This window comes from Tamandua tetradactyla, chromosome 7 (assembly GCF_023851605.1).
Source record: "Tamandua tetradactyla isolate mTamTet1 chromosome 7, mTamTet1.pri, whole genome shotgun sequence".
Lineage (NCBI taxonomy): Eukaryota > Metazoa > Chordata > Mammalia > Pilosa > Myrmecophagidae > Tamandua > Tamandua tetradactyla.
Window position 1 is genome coordinate 163,770,970 of NC_135333.1, and position 19,270 is coordinate 163,790,239.

General features: G+C 45.6%; 1 protein-coding gene across 2 annotated transcripts in view; it reads left to right on the top strand.

Moving 5' to 3' along the window:
* PLXNC1 (plexin C1) overlaps positions 1–19,270 on the top strand; it is a 138,650-nt gene that overhangs the window by 82,859 nt on the left and 36,521 nt on the right. For both annotated transcript variants that reach the window (XR_013155866.1, XM_077111612.1), the window contains exons 12-21: positions 593–680; positions 3,737–3,940; positions 4,054–4,239; positions 7,066–7,168; positions 9,872–9,973; positions 10,268–10,371; positions 13,302–13,340; positions 13,594–13,718; positions 14,268–14,466; positions 18,802–18,948. Coding sequence is in view for 1 of the 2 variants with exons in the window: in XM_077111612.1 (XP_076967727.1) it covers positions 593–680; positions 3,737–3,940; positions 4,054–4,239; positions 7,066–7,168; positions 9,872–9,973; positions 10,268–10,371; positions 13,302–13,340; positions 13,594–13,718; positions 14,268–14,466; positions 18,802–18,948 (1,297 nt within the window). In the remaining variant the exon portion in view is untranslated. The remainder of the gene's footprint in view (positions 1–592; positions 681–3,736; positions 3,941–4,053; positions 4,240–7,065; positions 7,169–9,871; positions 9,974–10,267; positions 10,372–13,301; positions 13,341–13,593; positions 13,719–14,267; positions 14,467–18,801; positions 18,949–19,270) is intronic.

Here is a 19,270-nt window from a genome sequence, read left to right on the forward strand (position 1 = left end):
CCAGGACTACACGCCGGGAATCCGTGGCCTCGCTCACCCAGCTTCTGCAGAGAGGGAGTGTAGCCGAGGTGCATCTGGTTTACCAAGCAGGAATTTGCAGTACTGATGCCATGCGTGGTTTCCCCTTGTCCAAAGCGCTGCCCGTCTTCCTAAGTAAAGTGTAATTGGTAGGTTGAGAGCTTGGTTTTGAAAATTGTTAGATTGAAGAATCTTCCTTTAGATTAAACAGCAGCCAAACAAAAGTCTGTTCGGTGAAACCTTTTCAGGGTGCAGCTGATGATCTGGTTGTATGTGGCAATATGACACAACAAAATTCAAATTCTATAGGAACTGGGGCATTTTCCTAGAGTTAAAATAGGTTCCAACCTGAGTTTTTATATTTATATTCCTTAATAGTCATGATTTTGTGACCAATATCCTTACTTAAAAGACTTCTAAAATCAACCTTCATGTGAAATTAAAATGACTTATTTTGCTCTCAAACATAACTGAATTTAATATTACATATGAATAAATTGATGGTTTTCTTCATAGGTGCAAAATGCATTCTGTGTTTACTATGAAATGCCTTTTGTTGCCTTTTTTCTTGCAGTGGTGGTCAAAATATAACCATAATGGGCAGAAATTTTGATGTAATTGACAACCTAATCATTTCACACGAGTTAAAAGGAAATATAAATGTAAGTCTTCAGCTACCTTATAATAATAGTAATTTTCAAGGATGATTTTGTTTTCAGCACATTAAAATTTGCTGGGGGATAATTTTTATTTATATGCCTTTGTTGTACCCTTTTATCTGTCGTGGGATGTGTACTCTCTGTGCGCTCCTGGCAATGATAAGACCTTGCAGTTGAGTATTTTGCGTTGTGGCGTAGAAGAGAAAGAGGAGCGAAGTTGGGATGAAAAGACCGCTTTTCTCCTGGTGTGAGTCGTGGCCAGTCGCTTCTTGCATATGTGTGAGTGCTTTGGGCGTGATACAGGGCAGAAGAGCCGTTCCCTCGAGGGCGGGCGGTGGTGTGCCCATTTCACAGGGAAAGCTGCAGCTCTGAGAAGTTGAGTGACTTGCCTTCGTCATTGCAGATGCCTCCCCTTCTCTTGCCATTGTCACCTTCCCAACTCGGTCCTTCCTTCTGCTCTCCCTCCCCCTGCCCTTCGTCTCCCCCCTCGGTGGAGGCTGTAGAAGGGGCCTGAAGCCCCCCGACCCGGTGCCCACATCCACCCTGTCATACGTGTGCCCGTGTCTCTCCCGGGAGCCTCTAGCTTGAAGCTTCTGATTCCAGGAACATGGGTGGAGCTGAAGTTTTTCAGACACAGGTTGGGGCCTCTGAGCACACTTCTAAACACTTCCTGAATGCTCTTCCCCTCCCGCTTTTCCCCGGTCTCCCCTTCTTGCATGATAAATGTGAGGACACTTCTCTAGAACCCAGCCTGACCACTTTCTGCAAGGGTGGCAGGCCTCCTGATATTCCATCCTTACGACCCTGTCCCACAGGTCTGCCTCCTGACACACTCTAGAGCTAGTTCCAAGCTCCTCGTTGGGTCTGATTCTGGACCACATCCTGTGATGTGTATGCATCTAGTTTAATGATGCCATAGAAATTGACTCTCTGACCAGAGGCATTGGCTGAATGTGCTAGTGGGTTTCTCTCCCTTTGTACCATTGCGCCCAAATCAATGCGACTGAGTAGAATTTATTGTGTACCTACTGTGGGCAAGACATTTTGCTGTGCGCTGCAACCAGAGATGAATGAGGTAGTCACGGCCTCCATGAAGGAGATGCCAGATCGGCCTGATGCTGAAAGCACATTGTGTCACCAATGGGGCATCATTACATTCTCAGTCCTTGGTTCCCTTCCAGCTCAGAAATCCTTTGAGTGTGTTCCCACATGAAAGAGAAATTAAATATGGGTGGAATTAAGGATATCTGTAGACTGAGGAAGCCTGGGTAGATGTGGACAGGAGGAAGCAGTGAGGCAATTCCAGGGACAAAGGACAGAGAATCACAGATGCATGATGGGAATATCAGTTGGTCCTGTTCAGCTGGAACCTAGAAGATGGGTTAGGAATGAGCAGGAAGGATGGTGAAAAGCTACCCTGGGGCCATGTAGCTTAAGAGAGTGTCAAGCTGAAATCTTTGCCCTTAGTTCTGATAAGCAATGAGGAGCCATCGAAGATCTTTGAGCAGGGAGTGACATGAGTCTAGGTACGCTTTATGGTTATTATTCCGGCAATGTGTACAGGATGGTTTGGAGAGGCAGAAACTGTGAAAAGGCTGGGAGAACAATTAGGATGCAGATGCAGGTGTCCAGATAGGTTTGTGATGGCAGCAGGTTACCGAGGCTACTGAAGGGAGCACGGGGAGCTGGGGAGATGGGGAAGTGTGAGACAATCAGGTTATCTTGGTAGGTTTTGTCATTGAAAGGAGAGTCGGGGGCATCATGGGAGCAAGAGCACCAAGGAAAGGCAAAGCACACCTAGGATGGAGTGTGCTTACAGTATAGCTTCATTTTAAGGAGGGGAAGAGAACAGGAGGGCGGGTGAAAATGGCCACGAAGTTGCTCAGTAACTAGAGAAAAACGGCTTTTCAGATAGTGGGTAGTTGGTCACTAATATGGAAACTTAGAGACTTGAGGAGGAGGCTGCTGGTTTGGTCGCTGCTGATCCTTCTGGAAGGCGGTTTCGGTGAAAAGCCATCCTGCCAGGGGCTCAGGAGTGAGTGGCTGCCAGGCGGGTGGAGGGAGCTGGTGTAGTGATTTCCCCACATCGACAGAAGCCAGAAGCGTGAACGAGACATTTAGGGCTGTAGTTTGGAAAGGCATTAAGGAGGAGCGAAGGTTCTGCTTGTCTGAATCTCAGCTCAGTGCATCAGATTTTTCCACCTTGTTGCCTCTCCCTTCCCTCTTTTTTTATACTCCCATATTGAGGAGGAAAAAAGAAAAGTTTTCCCGACCTGACAGATTTCATGAGTTTTAGTTGTCCTTCTTCTTTAAAACATTTGTCAGCCTCCCCTTAGCCACCATCTCTCTTTGCCTGTCTTCATACATTTGAAAATGGCAATAATTGTGTTTGTGTTTTGTGCATGGGGGAGGGGGTTGGGAGGGTGTAATGGACCTGTAGAGTGTACCACACTTCCTGCATTATTTCCAGTTTTCATTCTCTTCACTTGAGCCCCAGGGGACAGACATATTGTCCCTTTTACTGTCGTTTTCTCCCGATTTCTGCTACATCTGAAAAGGCTTCTCCTTCTTGTGGTTAGTGACTTCTGTTAAAACTCTGCAGGAGGTTCCCCCAACAAAGAATGAGTCACCGGACAACAAGCCCGTCAGGGGCTGCGGTTGCTGAGTGTTCTCCCCTCCCTTCCCTGGTTTCCGTGCACTCAGCCTTGCTGGGTCCAAGGATGCATAGGCCCTTTTGCCCAAAGTCTTCCCTTTATACCGGACTGCTTTCTGCATAGCATGTTTTCCCATTGTATAATCCTCTGACTGCTTTGATATTAATAATATTAGCATTTGCTGAGTGTTTCCAGCATTCCAGGCACTATTCTAAGCATTTTTGCCTGTGTCATCATATCTGATTTAACCCTTGCAACCCTGCCGGTTAAATTGTATTATCATCCCCATTTGACAGATGTGAAAAGTAAAGCACAGAGAAGTTAAGTTGCAGTCACTTAGCTCTTAACTACCTAAGCTGGGATTCTTCAGTGAAGACATTAAAATGTGCTTTTCTTTTCCCCCAGGTCTCTGAATATTGTATGGCGACTTACTGCAGCTTTTCAGCCCCTAATTTAAAAAGTTCAAAAGTGCATACAAATGTCACTGTGAAGCTGCGCGTCCAAAACACCTACCTGGACTGTGGAGCCTTGCAGTATCTTGAGGATCCCAGATTTACAGGGTACCGGGTAGAACCCGAGGGGTACACAGAATTGGAAGTAAAAATTCAAGTATGTTCCTTTTCTCAGGTGGGATGCGCCGTCCCCATACTGGCGAGGTATGCTTGTGCCTGTGAGTTCCCACACGTGCCCTGATTTCTTCATCTTCATCTTGTTCTTCGCAGAAAGAAAATGATAACTTCAACATCTCCAAGAAAGACATTGTAATTACCCTCTTCCATGGGGAAAATGAGCAATTAAATTGCAGTTTTGAAAATATTACTAGAAATCAAGATCTCACCACCATCCTCTGCAAAATTAAAGGCATTAATGCTGCAAACAGGATTGTCGCCTCTTCTAAGAAAGTTCGTGTAAGTCACCTGGCTGTCCTGCCTGTTGCTATTGGTTTTTTTTTTTAATTAAAAAAAAAACTTTTTATCATGAAATAATCTCAAACTTACAGAAAAGTTGCAAGAACAATCAACGTTTTTCCATAGCCATATGAGAGTAAGTTGCCAACACAGGCGGTATCTCATCATCTCTGCATACTTGTGTTTCATGGTTAGGTACAGACTGCTCTACATATCAACAAGACAACTATCAAAATCAAGAAATCAATCCTGATATCTTACTGCTATCTAATCCTCAGACCTCAGTCAGTTTTTTGCTGATTGTCCTGACTATGATTATTTTTTTTTATTGTGAAAAATAACATATATACAAGAAAGCAATAAATTTCAAAGCACACCGTGTTGTAGAACAGGTTTCAGAGTTTGGTATGGGTTATAATTCCACAATTTTTAGGTTTTTACCTCTAGCTACTCCAAGACACTGGAGACTAAAAGAAATATCAATATAATGATTCAGCACTCATACATTTATTAAGTCCTGTCTTCTCTGTTATAACTCCACTTTCTCCATTGCTCTTTCTCCCAATCTTTAGGGGTATTTGGACTGTGCCCATTCTAACTTTTTCATGTCAGAAAGGGTTGTTGTTAATATGGGATGGGAGGTGGAACTAGTTGATGTTCTGGAGAGGTGCTGTTGTTTTGTGTTTTTTTTTAACCCGAATTTCAGTAATTCCTTGGCTGAACAGGAAGAGAGAATGAAATCACTCATGGATCTTTAGATCTTCATTTTATATAGAAAAGAAACAAAACTGGTACTGCAAGCCCAAGCATAATTCCTCCAAAATAGCTGGCAGAATTCATCCATGTGCCTGTTTGGTTGTCAAAGTGTTGAACACACTATTGTCTATAATACTAATGAGTCTTGATAGCTTTTGTTCTAGCCATACATTTAGACTGTAGCATCTGCAAGCAGAATCTCTAGACTCATTGATGAAAAGCTGTCATTCTCCCAAATGCCGAGGTGTCATGTCTCAGCAGGAACACAAAACAGCGTCAGAGTCTGAAGGAGTCCAAGTAAACTAAGATCGTGGGCTGGTTCTTTTTCCATGAAGTCATACATCCTGAGATTCATCTTCTCCCAGACATGTGCAAGGGACACATCACCATTATATTTATGTCACACTATAAAGATGTGAGGCCATAGCGAAGAGAAACATGTCAGAAATCACTCTTTATAGTGTTCATGCCATGTGAGTCTCCACAGAGTCTATAAAAAAAAAGTTATGATCTATTGTCTTAAATAATTGGATAAAGGACAGGAAACAAAAATACCAGCAAAAGAGCTGCGCTCATGTCCCAGTGCACTGGTGAGAAGCTGGTGGCCTTAGATAAGTCACTTAACTTTGCTGAGCCTCCCATTTGCCATCTCTCTGGTAAAGGAAGGTAGTCATGGTTATAAAACCAATAACAACAGCTACACTAACAAGTACCACAACCTCTCCAGTTAGTTGAGAAGAGAAAATGCTAGCATGCTGCATTCTTCGTCATCCATAAAATTGTTCCTGAGTGCCATGGTGGGGACACAGCAGAGAAGAAAACAGACGAAAATAGCTGCCTTTATGGAACGTGCCTAAAAGAGCACATAGCAAAGAAAATCAGTTAAAAAATATGTTAGACGGTGATTGTGGTCATGGAGAAAGATAAAGGCAGGGAGGGGACCAGGAGCATGGGGGCAGTGTTGCAAGTTCTACAGTGGTGGACAGCAAAAGCCTGTTGCCATGAAAACCCTCGAGGAGGCCGCGAGATGCCTGGGGAGAGGTGCCAGGCATAGGACGCATCAGGTGGCAGAGATCGTGGCTCAGAAGCATGCCTGGTAGGTTTGAGGAGCAGCTGGGAGCCAGAGTAGAGTGAGCAAGGAAAAGTGTTCAGAGAGGTTAGAGGCTTAAGGGCCAAGCTGAGGGGAGCTACCAGGTCATGGGCCAGTGGCTCGGGGTTTGCTCTGAGAGAGCTGGGAAGCCCTTGGAGAGGCTGGAGGCAGTGGAGAGGAGTGCCTTGAGTTCACTTACTGAAATGAATTAATGAATGTAGTTTTCACAGCAGCCCTGAGAAGCAGGCACTGCCCTTGTCCCACTCGAGCGAGGAAAGTGAGGACTGGACGCGTGAGTAACTAACTCAAGATCCGGCAGCTCTAAGGACAGCAGGTGGCACAGCTGGGATTTAGGACCTGGGGTGTCCAGCCACTCAGCCCCAGTGCCCCCTTGAGGCAGCCGTGGTTCCTCGGATGGAGGCGTGCCCTAATGTTTACATGGGCGTCAATGGGAAAATAAGGCTTAACAGAGAGAATTTTTACCTTTACATGTTTTAGGAAATTTTTATAACCAGAAATTGCTAAAACTGGAAAAGTCCCTTGGAGATGAGCTAGCCAGCATTGCCAAACTAGTTTTTGCCATAGAATGCTTTATTGAAAATACACCTTCCAAGGGAGCTCACGACATAGAAGCGTCAGGGTGCTCCCTTAGAATAAGGATGGGGAGCTCCCTGGCCACAGTTTACTGCCTCTCTACTACCTCCACTCCTGCAGTTTAAAACCCCCAGGGCAATGAGGGACAATGTTTAAAATATGTAGGTCTGGTCGAGCACATCTCCCCTTGCACCGCAGCAAGCCAAGAAGCAGGGAGCATTCTGGATTTACTCAAGGTCACAGAGTTAATCCGCCTCAAATATGCGATGCGAACTCAGATACCCTACCTATCTCGCAACCTCTTTTTGTATCTTGGAGGAAACCGTTTGGGGAAGACAAATGACGACATAAATGTGTCGGATGTAATGACTCTCTCTGCCCCTTAGGTCAGACTGGGACACCTGGAGCTCTTCGTCGAGCAGGAGTCGGTGTCTTCCCCGTGGTATTTTCTGATTGTGCTTCCTGTCTTGCTCCTGGTTGTCATTGTCGGTAAGTGGCCCGTTTCATTTTTACAGAGAAACGATTCCCTCGGGCCTCACGTCATGCCAGCCAGACTTGCTGTGTTCAGGGGCTGTTGGCTTCAAGTAGATATTCATGGGGAAGAAACCCAGATCAGAAGTTTGGGAATGGGTAGCTGGGAAGGGCTTTCCAAACGTTGCTTAGATACCGCATTAATAGGTGACTGGATAACAGACTTGGTGTCTGAGAAAGACGGGCTGCTCTGCTTCCCTGTTCCTTTGGTTGGCGATGACACGTGTCCCATTTACAGCAGCCCCTCAGAACGCCACTGGGGGTTTGGACTCCCAGAACCTTCTCATCTTATCCTGCCTTCTTGCCCTGCCAACCCACCCTCCACCCCCTCTCCCACCCACTTCGGAAGTGTGGTCTGTGCTGATAGAAAAGCTACCCGCCGGCTCCTCCGAGGGTCGCAGTCTCACAGAGCTTGCCCATTGGCTGAATTTGAATGTTGTTTGGCCCCCACAGCATTCTGTAAAACTCAGAAGTAGCTGACAATGTTTAAAAATTAGGTGATTTCAGATTTTTAAAAATCTCTTGGAAATTTGAAAGATTGAATTGTTGGATCTCAACTTTTCCATGATATCAGTTCCCCAGAGCTGAGTGAGGTAGGGCATGTACCCACTGAATTACCACAGTCTCCACCACTCCCTATCGCCTCCCCTCAGACTGCTTAACTCATCTGGCACCTGATCCCTGTAACCATTTAGTTTGTGACTCTGCTCCTGAGCTGCCTTTGGTTTTAAGTCAACTTCCTGTTGTCCTTCTTAGAAAAAGCAACTCTTTGGTGAAACTCTAAAAAGCAACTCTGTAATGTCGCATTACATATTCCTTGATGTAGCATAGGTATTACTGTTCTAACATTTTAGGCTAACAGAGGGGGTTAGGACTGTCTCCTTCCAGACATTCAATCCCTCAATCATTCATTCATTCATTCATTCATGCATCCCATCATCTGTTTACCTTATATAAACGAAGAACCTGTTATGTTGTTGGTGAATGTGCAAATCTCTGGAGCTAGAAATGATGAGTTAAGGCCTGGCCTCTCCCTTTGGTGTTTCATAATCCAGTGAGGAAAATATTTATGTATCTGATTAATTGGTCTAATGAAGTGAATTCATTTTATAGAGACCCTGTTTTGTATTGTTGATTATCATTTCAGGTATTTTTTAATGTTCTCCCCAAGTTTTCTGCCCTTCTTAGGGTCTTTGGAATCCAGAATTGGGCTTGATATTTTAATAAAGTCCTGGCTGATGTTGGCTTCAAGTAAGAAGAATACTTGTAAATTCTAAATGCTGGGCTCTATTGTGAGACTCGTGGCTGTTCGGCGGCCTTGTTTGTAGAGACTGTTTATGCCCTTTATTGCAAAGTAGGCTAACTTTGACCCATTGCTTTTGGCTTTGTTTCTATCTTCAGAACCCTTTAAAATTCTCATCCCCTTGACAGTGATACCAGGGAGGTATGTGTCACCAGCAGATTGAGTGAGTGTCCTCGTTAGTCCATCATTCATGTCATTAGTAAGGCCACTAAACACGCCTGGCCCAAGCCTGCCACCTGCAAAACTGCCCTGCTGTGGCTTCCCTTGTAGACTTTAGCCATGGAAGACTTAGTTTTATGGATGGGACCACTAGTTCCCTCTGCATGCAGTGGGCCAGTGTTTCTCAGAGTACAACCTGAAGACCAGTGCTCCAAAGTGATGCCCCCAGCGAAAGGGGTTCCGTGGCCACTGGGGTTTGGGATCACTGCATACTCCACCCTTTTCTGGAGATGTGCAGTGCAGGCTATGGTAGGACTGCTGACTTTATGAAATGGTCCAGACTAGAAGAGTATTTAATTTTGCTTCCTCTAGTGTAAATCACACCTACTGGTAGCAGAGCCTTTTATCACATAATTCCTTTCAAAATCCTACAGAGAAACTTTCTAGGATAATGATAGTTGACAACTGTTCAGAACTTACTCTTTTTATAGCACTATTCTGAATTCTTTGGGCTTAGGTAATCCCCTGGGCATCACGATTAGGTAGGCACTTTTACAGAGGAGGTAGCCAAGGCACAGAGATGCTAAGGAACTTACCTGAGGTCACACAGCAGGTACAGGAACATGGACCCAAGCGCTGAGCCCCTTTGGCACACTCCTTACAGTGCAGTCAGAAACAATGTGAGGCAGAGGGAGAGGGTGATAGCCAGATATGTTCATTGTGGCACCCTGTTAAATCTATGCAAGTTTGGCTGATCAAACTAACTGTGGATCTCTGGTTTCTTTCTGCATTTGATGGCTTGACTTTATTTCTCCAGGTATGATTAGTAACATTAAAAAAAAAAAATAGCATGGAACAATATAAGGGATCCATGGTGTGGGGAAAAAAATTCATTATTTTCCAGCCAGCTGGGCTCTTTGGTTACTAGTTAAGGTTACTTGATTTCGTTTTCACTTTTAAGATGGGTAGATGGGTTTTTTTCTATTGCATTTTAGCATCTTCCTCTTTAGAGTGAGCCCTCACTGGGAATCCTACTTTCTATAAAATCCACCTCTTAAATGCTATTTCTGTGCATGTGTCTGTCCGTCTCCCTCTCTTTTTTCATTTGTTTTTTTCTAGAAGAACTGAAAAGATTGGTTTTTGTTCTTCCTTTTTTTTTTTTTAACTGCACATTTCAATCTGGCCCTCTGTCTCCTTAGCGGCTGTGGGGGTGACCAGGTACAAATCGAAGGAGCTCAGTCGCAAGCAGAGCCAACAACTGGAGCTTCTGGAGAGTGAGCTCCGCAAGGAGATACGTGACGGTAGGCTCCAAAATTTCATTTATACAAAAGCAAGCATGTTGGGTTTTTTTTTTACCCTTAAGTGGAGATGGTCACAGTCATGAGAAATGTTTGTATAACAGAAGACAACTGAACAGCAGGCCTGGGCCTCGCTTGGTGTTTTATTTCAGCTCTTCTCTGCAGCCAACCAAGTAATTATCTATTGTCTCTTCTTTAATGAAAACCAAGGTCATACTCCCTGTTAGACAAAACAGCAGAAGATCTTATCCTTTGTTTGTTGAGTTAAAATATTGCTCTTGGGATTCTGTTTTGCAGGCTTTGCTGAGCTGCAGATGGATAAATTGGATGTGGTGGATAGTTTTGGAACCGTTCCCTTCCTTGACTACAAACATTTTGCTCTGAGAACTTTCTTCCCCGAGGTAAAAGAGCATTGATCATATTCCTAAGGTTGAGTCTTGAATAATAATGAAGGAGCTGGTTGCTATTGTCAGAACGGGTGTTGGGCTTCCAAGGCAGCTATGGATAAAATGCTTGCTACAAAATAATAGCTCAAGTTTGAGGAAAGCAGGAAGGAGGATAATTATGCATTGGACTGATGAGGGTATAAAGTAATGATGGGTCACAGGCTATTACTGTTTGCCCAGCAATAAAAACCTACGAGGGATAGATGTTCACAGTGATGATTTTTGCTTTATTTTATTACCAGTTTAGAACTGGATTTGTAGCTGGTTAAGCAAGCTAGCTTATTTAAAAATCGATAAGCTGCGGGCTGGCCAATTTGTTGTGTTTATCTGCATGACTTGCATTGTGGATGCCAGATTATTCACTGTTACTTCTCAACTGGAAATGAGAAAAGGGAGGAGAGCAGGCACAGTAGGAGTTGAGTTTAGGGTAGGCATTTATAGCAAGGTAGAGTGTTTATGATTATTCTTTTAACTGATCAGTTAGTATCGTCCACATTTGGTAGAAGTGACCATAGAAATGATTGATTAATTTGTTCTGGGACTCTGAAGAGTGATCTACTTAACCCTTTGGGTTTTTGGTCTCATCCATGTTCTAACACCTCCATTTTCTCACCCCGTCACTCAGCCTTCTTCATTTACCCTCCCGAGTCTTTGGCCAAGTTCACTCATCCTCTACGTTATCACCTCCATATCCCGATTCCCTGGCTCAGCCATCATGCCTTCTTTGTCCCAAGCTGGTGACCACAGAGGCCCAACCTCTGGAACACATCCACACCGATTATCGTATTTAAATCTGGGCTTCTAAGCAGAGCCCGAAAACCTCTCCAGGCCAAGGGAGAGCTTGTATCACCTTACCAGAAGCTTCTCAGCTACACTTGGCCGGAAGCCTAGTGTTCAGACAGCCAGACGCACACTGTAAGCGGTTTCCAGCTTCTCTATAATTCTAGAAGCGGACGCTATGATATGTGATGCTGTGTCTGGGGGTTGGGAAACCTCTCCATAAAACAACCACCATCATTTTTTGCCAAAGTCGTAGTATTGTAAATCAAGAAGGCTATAAATAAGACTTCAGCCTTTTGTACTTGTGAGATGTTTTTTTCTCCTTCTTCTTCCTCTTTTTAACTTATCTTCCAAGAATGCTAGGCACCAAGGTTTGCCATTGGCCACCTCATCCATTTCGATGGCAAAACAGTGCCGGGGAGGGGAGCTCAGTTCCCTGCATAGGATGAGTCGGCTGATCCTCTGCAAAGGTTGCATCCTGAGCCCTCTTTCCGAGCTATCTGAGCTCCCCATTAAGAATTTAATAGCAATAAAATAATAGAGATTTCTACCGTCACCATGAGTACTGCGGAGGCTTTTACAGTTAATGATTGCCCTTGAGTGCTGAATAGAGGAATGCGTGGCCTGAAAAAGAAATTTTCCTCTCTTCTAAATTCAGTGATCAAGAACAAGATAAAATGATGAATGTAAAGGAACACTGTTGCAAGTTGAATGTTTAAAAAAAAATCACAGGGACGGTGCTATATTATTTTACCAGATGAGAGAGAGAGAGTTACAAGAGGCCAAGATGATTTAACTCAGTGTTATGTATAATTTTATAAAGCAACTGCTAAAGTCATGAAAACTGAAGTCAGAAGGAGTCATTAAAAGAGAGGACCCAGGAAGAACAAGCATGAGTTTGTCAGAATCCCACCAAGAAGACCTGAGTGAAAATCAAATTTATAATAATTTTAGAAAGATATAAAGAACAGGAGAACATGTTTAATTCTGGACAATGCCAGTTGAAATGCATTCTAGGCTGCAGAGTTTATTTCTCTGTTTATAGCTAGGGGAGGTGACCACATTGTAACCTCAAGGTCTCCTGCTTGTGCTGACAAGTTTGAAACTATGAAGCAAAAATTCCCTTCAGAAGAAATTTACTTTAATAAAATCGAAAGCCCAAAGTTTCGACTTTTACCCCCCAAAAAGAGAAAGATCTGAATGTTTGAGTTTCTGTTTTCACTCTGTTGATTGATTTGAACTGTCATTCAGCATGTTTTAAATGCAATCGTTTAATTCCAGGAATGTTTATGGTATATTAAAAAAGAAAACTCAAGTTTAGAAGCTTATACTTAGGAGCTACAGGCAGAGCACATAAAAAGATTTTTAGGAATATTTTGTAGAAATTTAGAACAGTGGAACAGTAACAGAGTGGTGCTGGTTGCCATAAATTAGGGTTAAAAACAATAATAGTAGCTAACGTGGAGCACCTGCCATGCATTCATTCATTTTATTTTCACACCAAGCCGATGAGGTGGGCACTGCTGTTCTCCCCATTTTACAGATGAGGAAAATCGTGCCCAGAAAGGTCCAAAGTCATGTGTCCAGAATGTGACAAAACCCGGACCGGAACCCAGGGAGTTTGACTCCAGATCCTCTGCTTTTCACCACCCACCTCTGCCACCTGTCCAGTGCCATCGTGCAGTGAGACAATCTATGCTACTAAGTTAAAATGCCTCTGAAAATTTACCAACATAATTCAGTATCAATCCTGGGAAGGCAGACTGCTTGAGGAATGTTCTGAAGATTTGCATCATCTTTAACGACCTCTTCTTTAACTCTTGAGTCAATTCTGTTAAAGTGTGAGATTCCTTCATCTACCAAAAGATGGGACCGATGCAAGGATTATTATTCTCAGAGGTTTTCAGAATCCATTGGTATTTCTTGAGAGCTGAATAATTATTTATTATGTATTATAGAATATGCGGCAAGCATAAGCCCCCGGGGTCTTCAGATTAGTAAATAGTGTCTCTACTTTATTAAAAGGGACTTCGGTGTTATGACAAAAATACACTATTCATTTCCTTTGGATGTTATGAATAATAAAAGTGTCTCCTTCCTCTCAGTCAGGTGGCTTCACACACATCTTCACTGAAGATATGCATGTAAGTCTCTAAGTTTTCATTTATAGCCCAGTGCCTGCCTGACTGTCATAGTGTTAGCATCTTCATCATCATCTCCATTATTATTGCTTTGAGTTTTTATTGTGTGTGTGTTTTGGGGGACCTTAAATTCAAGAGTAAAGTATATAGTTCATTGTCTTGGAAAACCCATTGTGATCTACTCTTTAGCTTTAAGTTTTTATATTATATTATGTTGGGTTATGTGATATTATTCCTTTTTTTTTTTTTCCCCCAGAACAGAGACGCCAGTGACAAAAATGAAAGTCTCACCGCCTTGGATGCCCTAATTTGTAATAAAAGTTTCCTGGTTACCGTCATCCATACTCTCGAAAAGCAGAAAAACTTTTCGGTGAAAGACAGGTATTAGTCAATTCTTTTGTATTTGGAAAACCTTTTAAGTTGAGAAAATAAGCCTGCGCCATTTACCCTCCCCTCACCTCATGACTTTCGAGCTTGCCTTTATCCACGGCCCGTGCCGTTGGGTTGCGTGGCTCTCATGTCTCCGTCTCCGGCCACACCACCACCACACAAATTCTGGTTTGAAAACGCACACCCGGACAACCCTAGCCCCAGCAAACCTTGAAAAACCCCAACCCCAGGAGAAACCATATGTCCTTCATCCAAAAGCAGAAGTGGTATTTTCTAGCTTTAAAAGCACCCTTAAAATTCAAGACGGCTACAACATCAGTTCTTGGGACTACTGTGGGTTAAGTGCTGAGAAGGCTTAAGCTGTCCTGAACTTCTCATCGCCTGCGGCTTGTAGGGCTCTGGGCGGAGGCCGTCAGAGTCTAGAGGGGAAGTAAAGAAGCAGCCCCGAGCGGGCCCCTTCCCCCAGGAGCTTCCGTGCAGACTGCCCTCGGGCTCGGAGCAGCCCCGCGGGTGGGTAACCGAGGTTCTGTTTTTTAACAGGTGTCTGTTTGCCTCCTTCTTAACTATTGCGCTGCAAACCAAGCTGGCCTACTTGACCAGCATCCTGGAGGTGCTGACCCGGGACCTGATGGAACAATCCAGTAACATGCAGCCGAAGCTCATGCTCAGACGCACAGAGTCCGTGGTGGAGAAACTGCTCACCAACTGGATGTCCGTCTGCCTTTCTGGGTTCCTCCGGGTGAGTGTCCCGTCCCTCGGCAGGCTCACGGGGCAGACAGCAGCCGCTTCTCTTGAGCAGATGCCGGTCTCTTTGCCAGGAGAAGTCCTGAGAGCCTCGTGGTGTCCACATTCCACCCCTTTTAGCCTTGGACCACGTGGAGAGCAGAGAGAAGGAAACAGAAAAGTGGTTTTGACTCCAGCCGGCCCCTGTAAATGTAGTTCGTTTAGAATTTCTTTGGAAAAGATTTTCCAAATGAGCCCTCCCTCTCATCATAAACATTAATTAACCTTCCTAGCTCACTAGGCCCATTGAAGCAACTGCACTGAGTCGAGGGAATATTTGAAATACTGAAGAGAACAAACTCTTTGCACATTCCCTGAAGCATTTTAGAAATACCCATTTACTTACCAATCTGCTGTAAGGCCATTACAGCCCATTCTAACCTGTCATTGCACATGAAATCAGGCCCTAGAGATGCCCTTGCCCCTTGGGTTCACTTTGCTGGAGTTCCTTTCTGAAGGGGGTCCTAGGGAATGAACCGTAACATCTGCTTGGATGCAGACAGGCCAGTGGTTAAGAGCACGGACCCTAAAACGGGGCTTCAAATCCAGCTGCCACCACCGCCTCCAGGGTGTGAGCAGGTTTCTTGGCCTCATTGAGCCTTGGCTTTCATAATCTGTAGAACTGGAAGAAAAAAAAGATTTTAGGGCCATTTTGAGGTTCGATGAGAAAATGTATGCAGTTGCTTAGCACTGAGCAAGCACTCCATAAATGTTGGCCGTTAGTATTATAAAATATTAATGTGAAAGTGAGGATGTTCCTTGTACAGCCCTCCGAGGCTCCTAGTACAGAGGGTTCTTCTTCCTTGCTTTCACCGGCCATCCAATTGCATAGAAATTGCGTAATTGTGTATTTGTAGCTAGTTCTGAAATCTAATTAAACTTTGAATAAGATCCACTGCCCTGCCACAGGTTTCAACAGTGCTCCTTTAGTTCAGATCCAGAACCTATACTTTAAATAGACTGTGCTTAGTTTAATGTTTAATGCAATCTTATAAGTAGAGGCACTACATTTTTTTTATGGTACCCTTCCTCTCCTAAGGCAATACCCATTTATTAAGATTAATGAAACCTGCCTTCTTTTCTGTTTACTCAGTATAAATCATCACGTGCTTTGGGGAGGTGTGGGGTGGTTACTTCTGGGGTGCATGTTATTTGCTTCCCGCCATCGTTGCCTCAGCCCCAGCTGCTTCTAGACAAAGCCTCTAAGACGCTGACCCAGTTCCCTGGGTCTTGGCCTTAAAAGGTCCTTCCCCACCCCTCCCTGGCTCCACGCCACCCACTGAACAGGGAGCTCTGGGCTGGGGTCCTGTGATCCATCCTTTGCTGTGCTCCTCCAGGAAACTGCCAGGTGCTAGCCCCTGGCAATGGAAAGAGCCCTGGACTAGGCGTTTTGGCCAGCACCCCCAGGCTTGCTGCTGACATCCGCTGTGCCTGTCTCTGGGTGGAGCCCTTTCCTTATCTGTGTCCGTTTTCCATCATCCAAAGCAGGGAGGCAGCTTTCGTTTCGGATTTCTTTCTGGCTCTTTTTCTGGCATCTTGGGATTCGTCCCCTGAGCCTGGCCTTGCCGCTCTTGGGCATTAGAGGGTAAGGCCTCCCTCGTGGCCCCCTTGAGCCAAGGACGCAGGGTGAGATGTGGCAGTACTGGTTCAAAGAGGACCTGGAGCCCCCCCGGTGGTGAGGCACAGCCCCCGGGGGGGGAGGAGGTGACGGTGAGCCAGGCTGGTGACACTTTCACTTTCAGTGCAATAACCCCTCTGACGAGGAGAGCCTGACTTCCCTTCCCTCGCTGGGTGCCAAAGGGGGTGCGGGCCCCCCAGCCCTGTCCATCTGCTCCAGCCCAGGAATGTGTGCGTGGGGGAAGGAGGACACCAACTCCTTGGCCCCCAGAGGACTCCCCTTCTGAGCCCCCGAGCCTTGGGGGTGAAAGCATCATCACGTTACCAGCCACTCACCAAAGGCTGCCCCTTACTGAATGTGTCATTATGCCAAGAGCTTCGCTCCTCTTTTCTCGTTCCCACTTTTCAGCCCTGCACGGTAAATACCATGACCCCCTTGCATGAGGGACACGGGGCACAGAGCAGACTGTGACTTCCCTGGGACCCCTGCCGGCCACGGGAGCCCTGGGGTTGAGCGCCTGGGCCCCCATGTGCAGGGTGCCAGCCGCCAGCCCTAGGGGAGGGTGGGTGTGAAGGGAAGTCTCAGGCCTGAAAGCCTCCTGCTCATGCAGGGCCAGAGGTCTGGACTCATGGAGGAAAGGCCCACAGAGGGCCAAGCTTGGTTCCCAGCACAGGAGAGGAGGTGGGAACAGTACGGGAACTGGGCTGGGCCACAGGCCGGCTCCTCAGAGAGCGCAGCACTGAGAAGCTAGAGTCTGTGTGCCACATGAGATGCCAGGCCCAGCCTTAAGGAAGGGGCAGAGGCAGTCCTTGTCCCCAGCAGGAGGGGACATCTGCTAGAAATTTTGTTCAGTGGTGACAAGGAAACCTCAGGGTTCTATAGTTTCTAAGGAGAACCACATATCCAAGAACCCTATGTCCAACCAAGCCTAATCGGGAGAGATTCCAGCTCTGCAGTGTTAAAGTAGGGCCTGGACACCTGAGCTTTTTATGAGCGCCCCAAGAGGTTCTGGAGATGATCACCCAGCATGAGAAGTAGGATGAGAGGAGATGCTGCTGACCTCTGTTGAGCTAACATGGGGTCCTTAAAGCCACTGCTGCCCCTCCACTCAGCCAGGAGAGCCCACCTCTGTGCAGCCCCTCCCCCAGCCTCTCACCCCCATCTCCATCTGTACTAGGGGAGAAGAGGAAAGTGGGGTTCCAGATCTGTGATCAGGAGGTCACACACGGGCAAAGGGAAAGAGAAGACTGCGAGGTTGTAAGCCACAAAATAAAGGAAGTTTCCCATGAAAATGTCATGCCCTAGTCCCAACTATTTCCCCTTTGGGAAATTTTTGAACATTGCACCTTTGTCCCCCAGTGGAGAGACTCAGCGATATATCAGCAGAGGGGAGAGAAGTGACGAAGGGAGCCCCGTGGACTGCGGAAAGTGGGAAGTGAAGGATGGGAGAAGGAGACAAGAGGAAGCCCCAGGATTGGGAAGGGAAATGCTCTTGCAGTAAAGGGTGGGGGTGGCATACCATGACCCTTAAAAGAGGTCTCAGTTTATCTGTTCAAGGGAAGGCAAGGGAGAGAGCCAAGGACTCCCTTCATAGTCAGGACCGTGGGTAGTGAAGCCTGCCTTTGTCAGTGGGCGTTCCCGCCCGGGCCCGGGGCTGGCTGCCATCACTTCTATGGCACTTGGAGCCCCTGGCCCTAGCTCCAGCTCCCCTTCCCCACTTCAGCTTAATACCTGTTACTCATGAGAAGTTCAGTACCTTGTAGTTGACCCAAGGCTACATGCCTCGGGAGGATGCAGCAGGAGCAGAACCAACAGCCCTCCGGCTTGAGTTGCTCAGCGTCCATTCGAGCATAGCTTTGAGACATTTAAATAATAACGGGCCCCCTCCCTGCCCCCATGCCACACCCCACGTCTGGTCCAGAAAAAGGTACCCGTAGCAGAAGTTTGGAGAAAGAAGCCATCAGGATTGGGCCTGAGCATTTGAGAAGAGCCCTGGGGACACGGAGCTGGCTGCAACCCAGGAGAGGACATGGTGTTGGCATGTGGCCCAGCAAAGGCGCGAGGGTGAACTGCGCTGAGACCATGTCTGGGGACCGTCCAGGCACTGGTCTGGCCCAAGCCAGGGAGACACCACAGAGCCTTGTTTAGCTGAAGGTTCCTTCCTTCATTAGACGCTAGCACCAAAAAGCATCCTCTTTGGCAAATGTACGAAATGTTCTCACATTTATTCTTGTTACCAGGACTAATCGTTGTGCATTTTTTAAAATGGCACTTATTTTCAATTTGCTAAAACAGGCAATTAAATAAGTAGGAATGCAAACACAGGTTAATCCTCCTGGCTGTAGGCATTAGCCAACAGATGGGCCTCAGCCCATCGTGTTTAAGCTTAAACATAAAATACTTATCAGCTATGTTGTGTACTCCATGTTGCTGTCAACTATAAATGTAGTGTGTGTGTGTGTGTGCGTGCACGTAAGTGTATGTCCCATGCCCCTGAGTTTTGCTCCCAATGCTAAATAGAGTCATATGTATTTTCTTGGACATTTATTGTTGATTATTAGAACACACTACCTTCTGTTTCCTGTCATACTGCCATCAATCGAAACTTTAATTCTTTGGAAAGTACAATGGATTCAGCAAAGAGCTAACTGTCACTTTTGTGTCTTTCCCAAGGAAACTGTTGGAGAGTCGTTCTATTTGCTGGTGACAACTTTGAACCAGAAAATAAACAAGGGTCCTGTCGATGTCATCACGTGCAAAGCCCTGTATACCCTTAATGAGGACTGGCTGCTGTGGCAGGTTCCAGAATTCAGCACTGTGGTATGTTTGTGAGAAAGCTTTCCACCCAGATTGAGAAATATGTCTGGCTGAGAATTAGGGGTTGAGTGGGCTGGGGGCGGGGTGGGGGGGAGCGGTGTCCCTTAAAATGAAATGGTATCGCTCCTACTTGTGCAAGCCCTCTTGTATGTTTAGTTAATTAAAAACAGTAGTTGATAAAATATTAACACATGTTCATATAATAGATTTTAATTACTTGTATTGGGGGGTGCATATTGTAACGATGCCTGAGGTACTCATCAATTTCCAAAGATTTTAATATCAGGATTGCTTATAGCTTTCAGCAGCGTCAGAGGAAATGCAA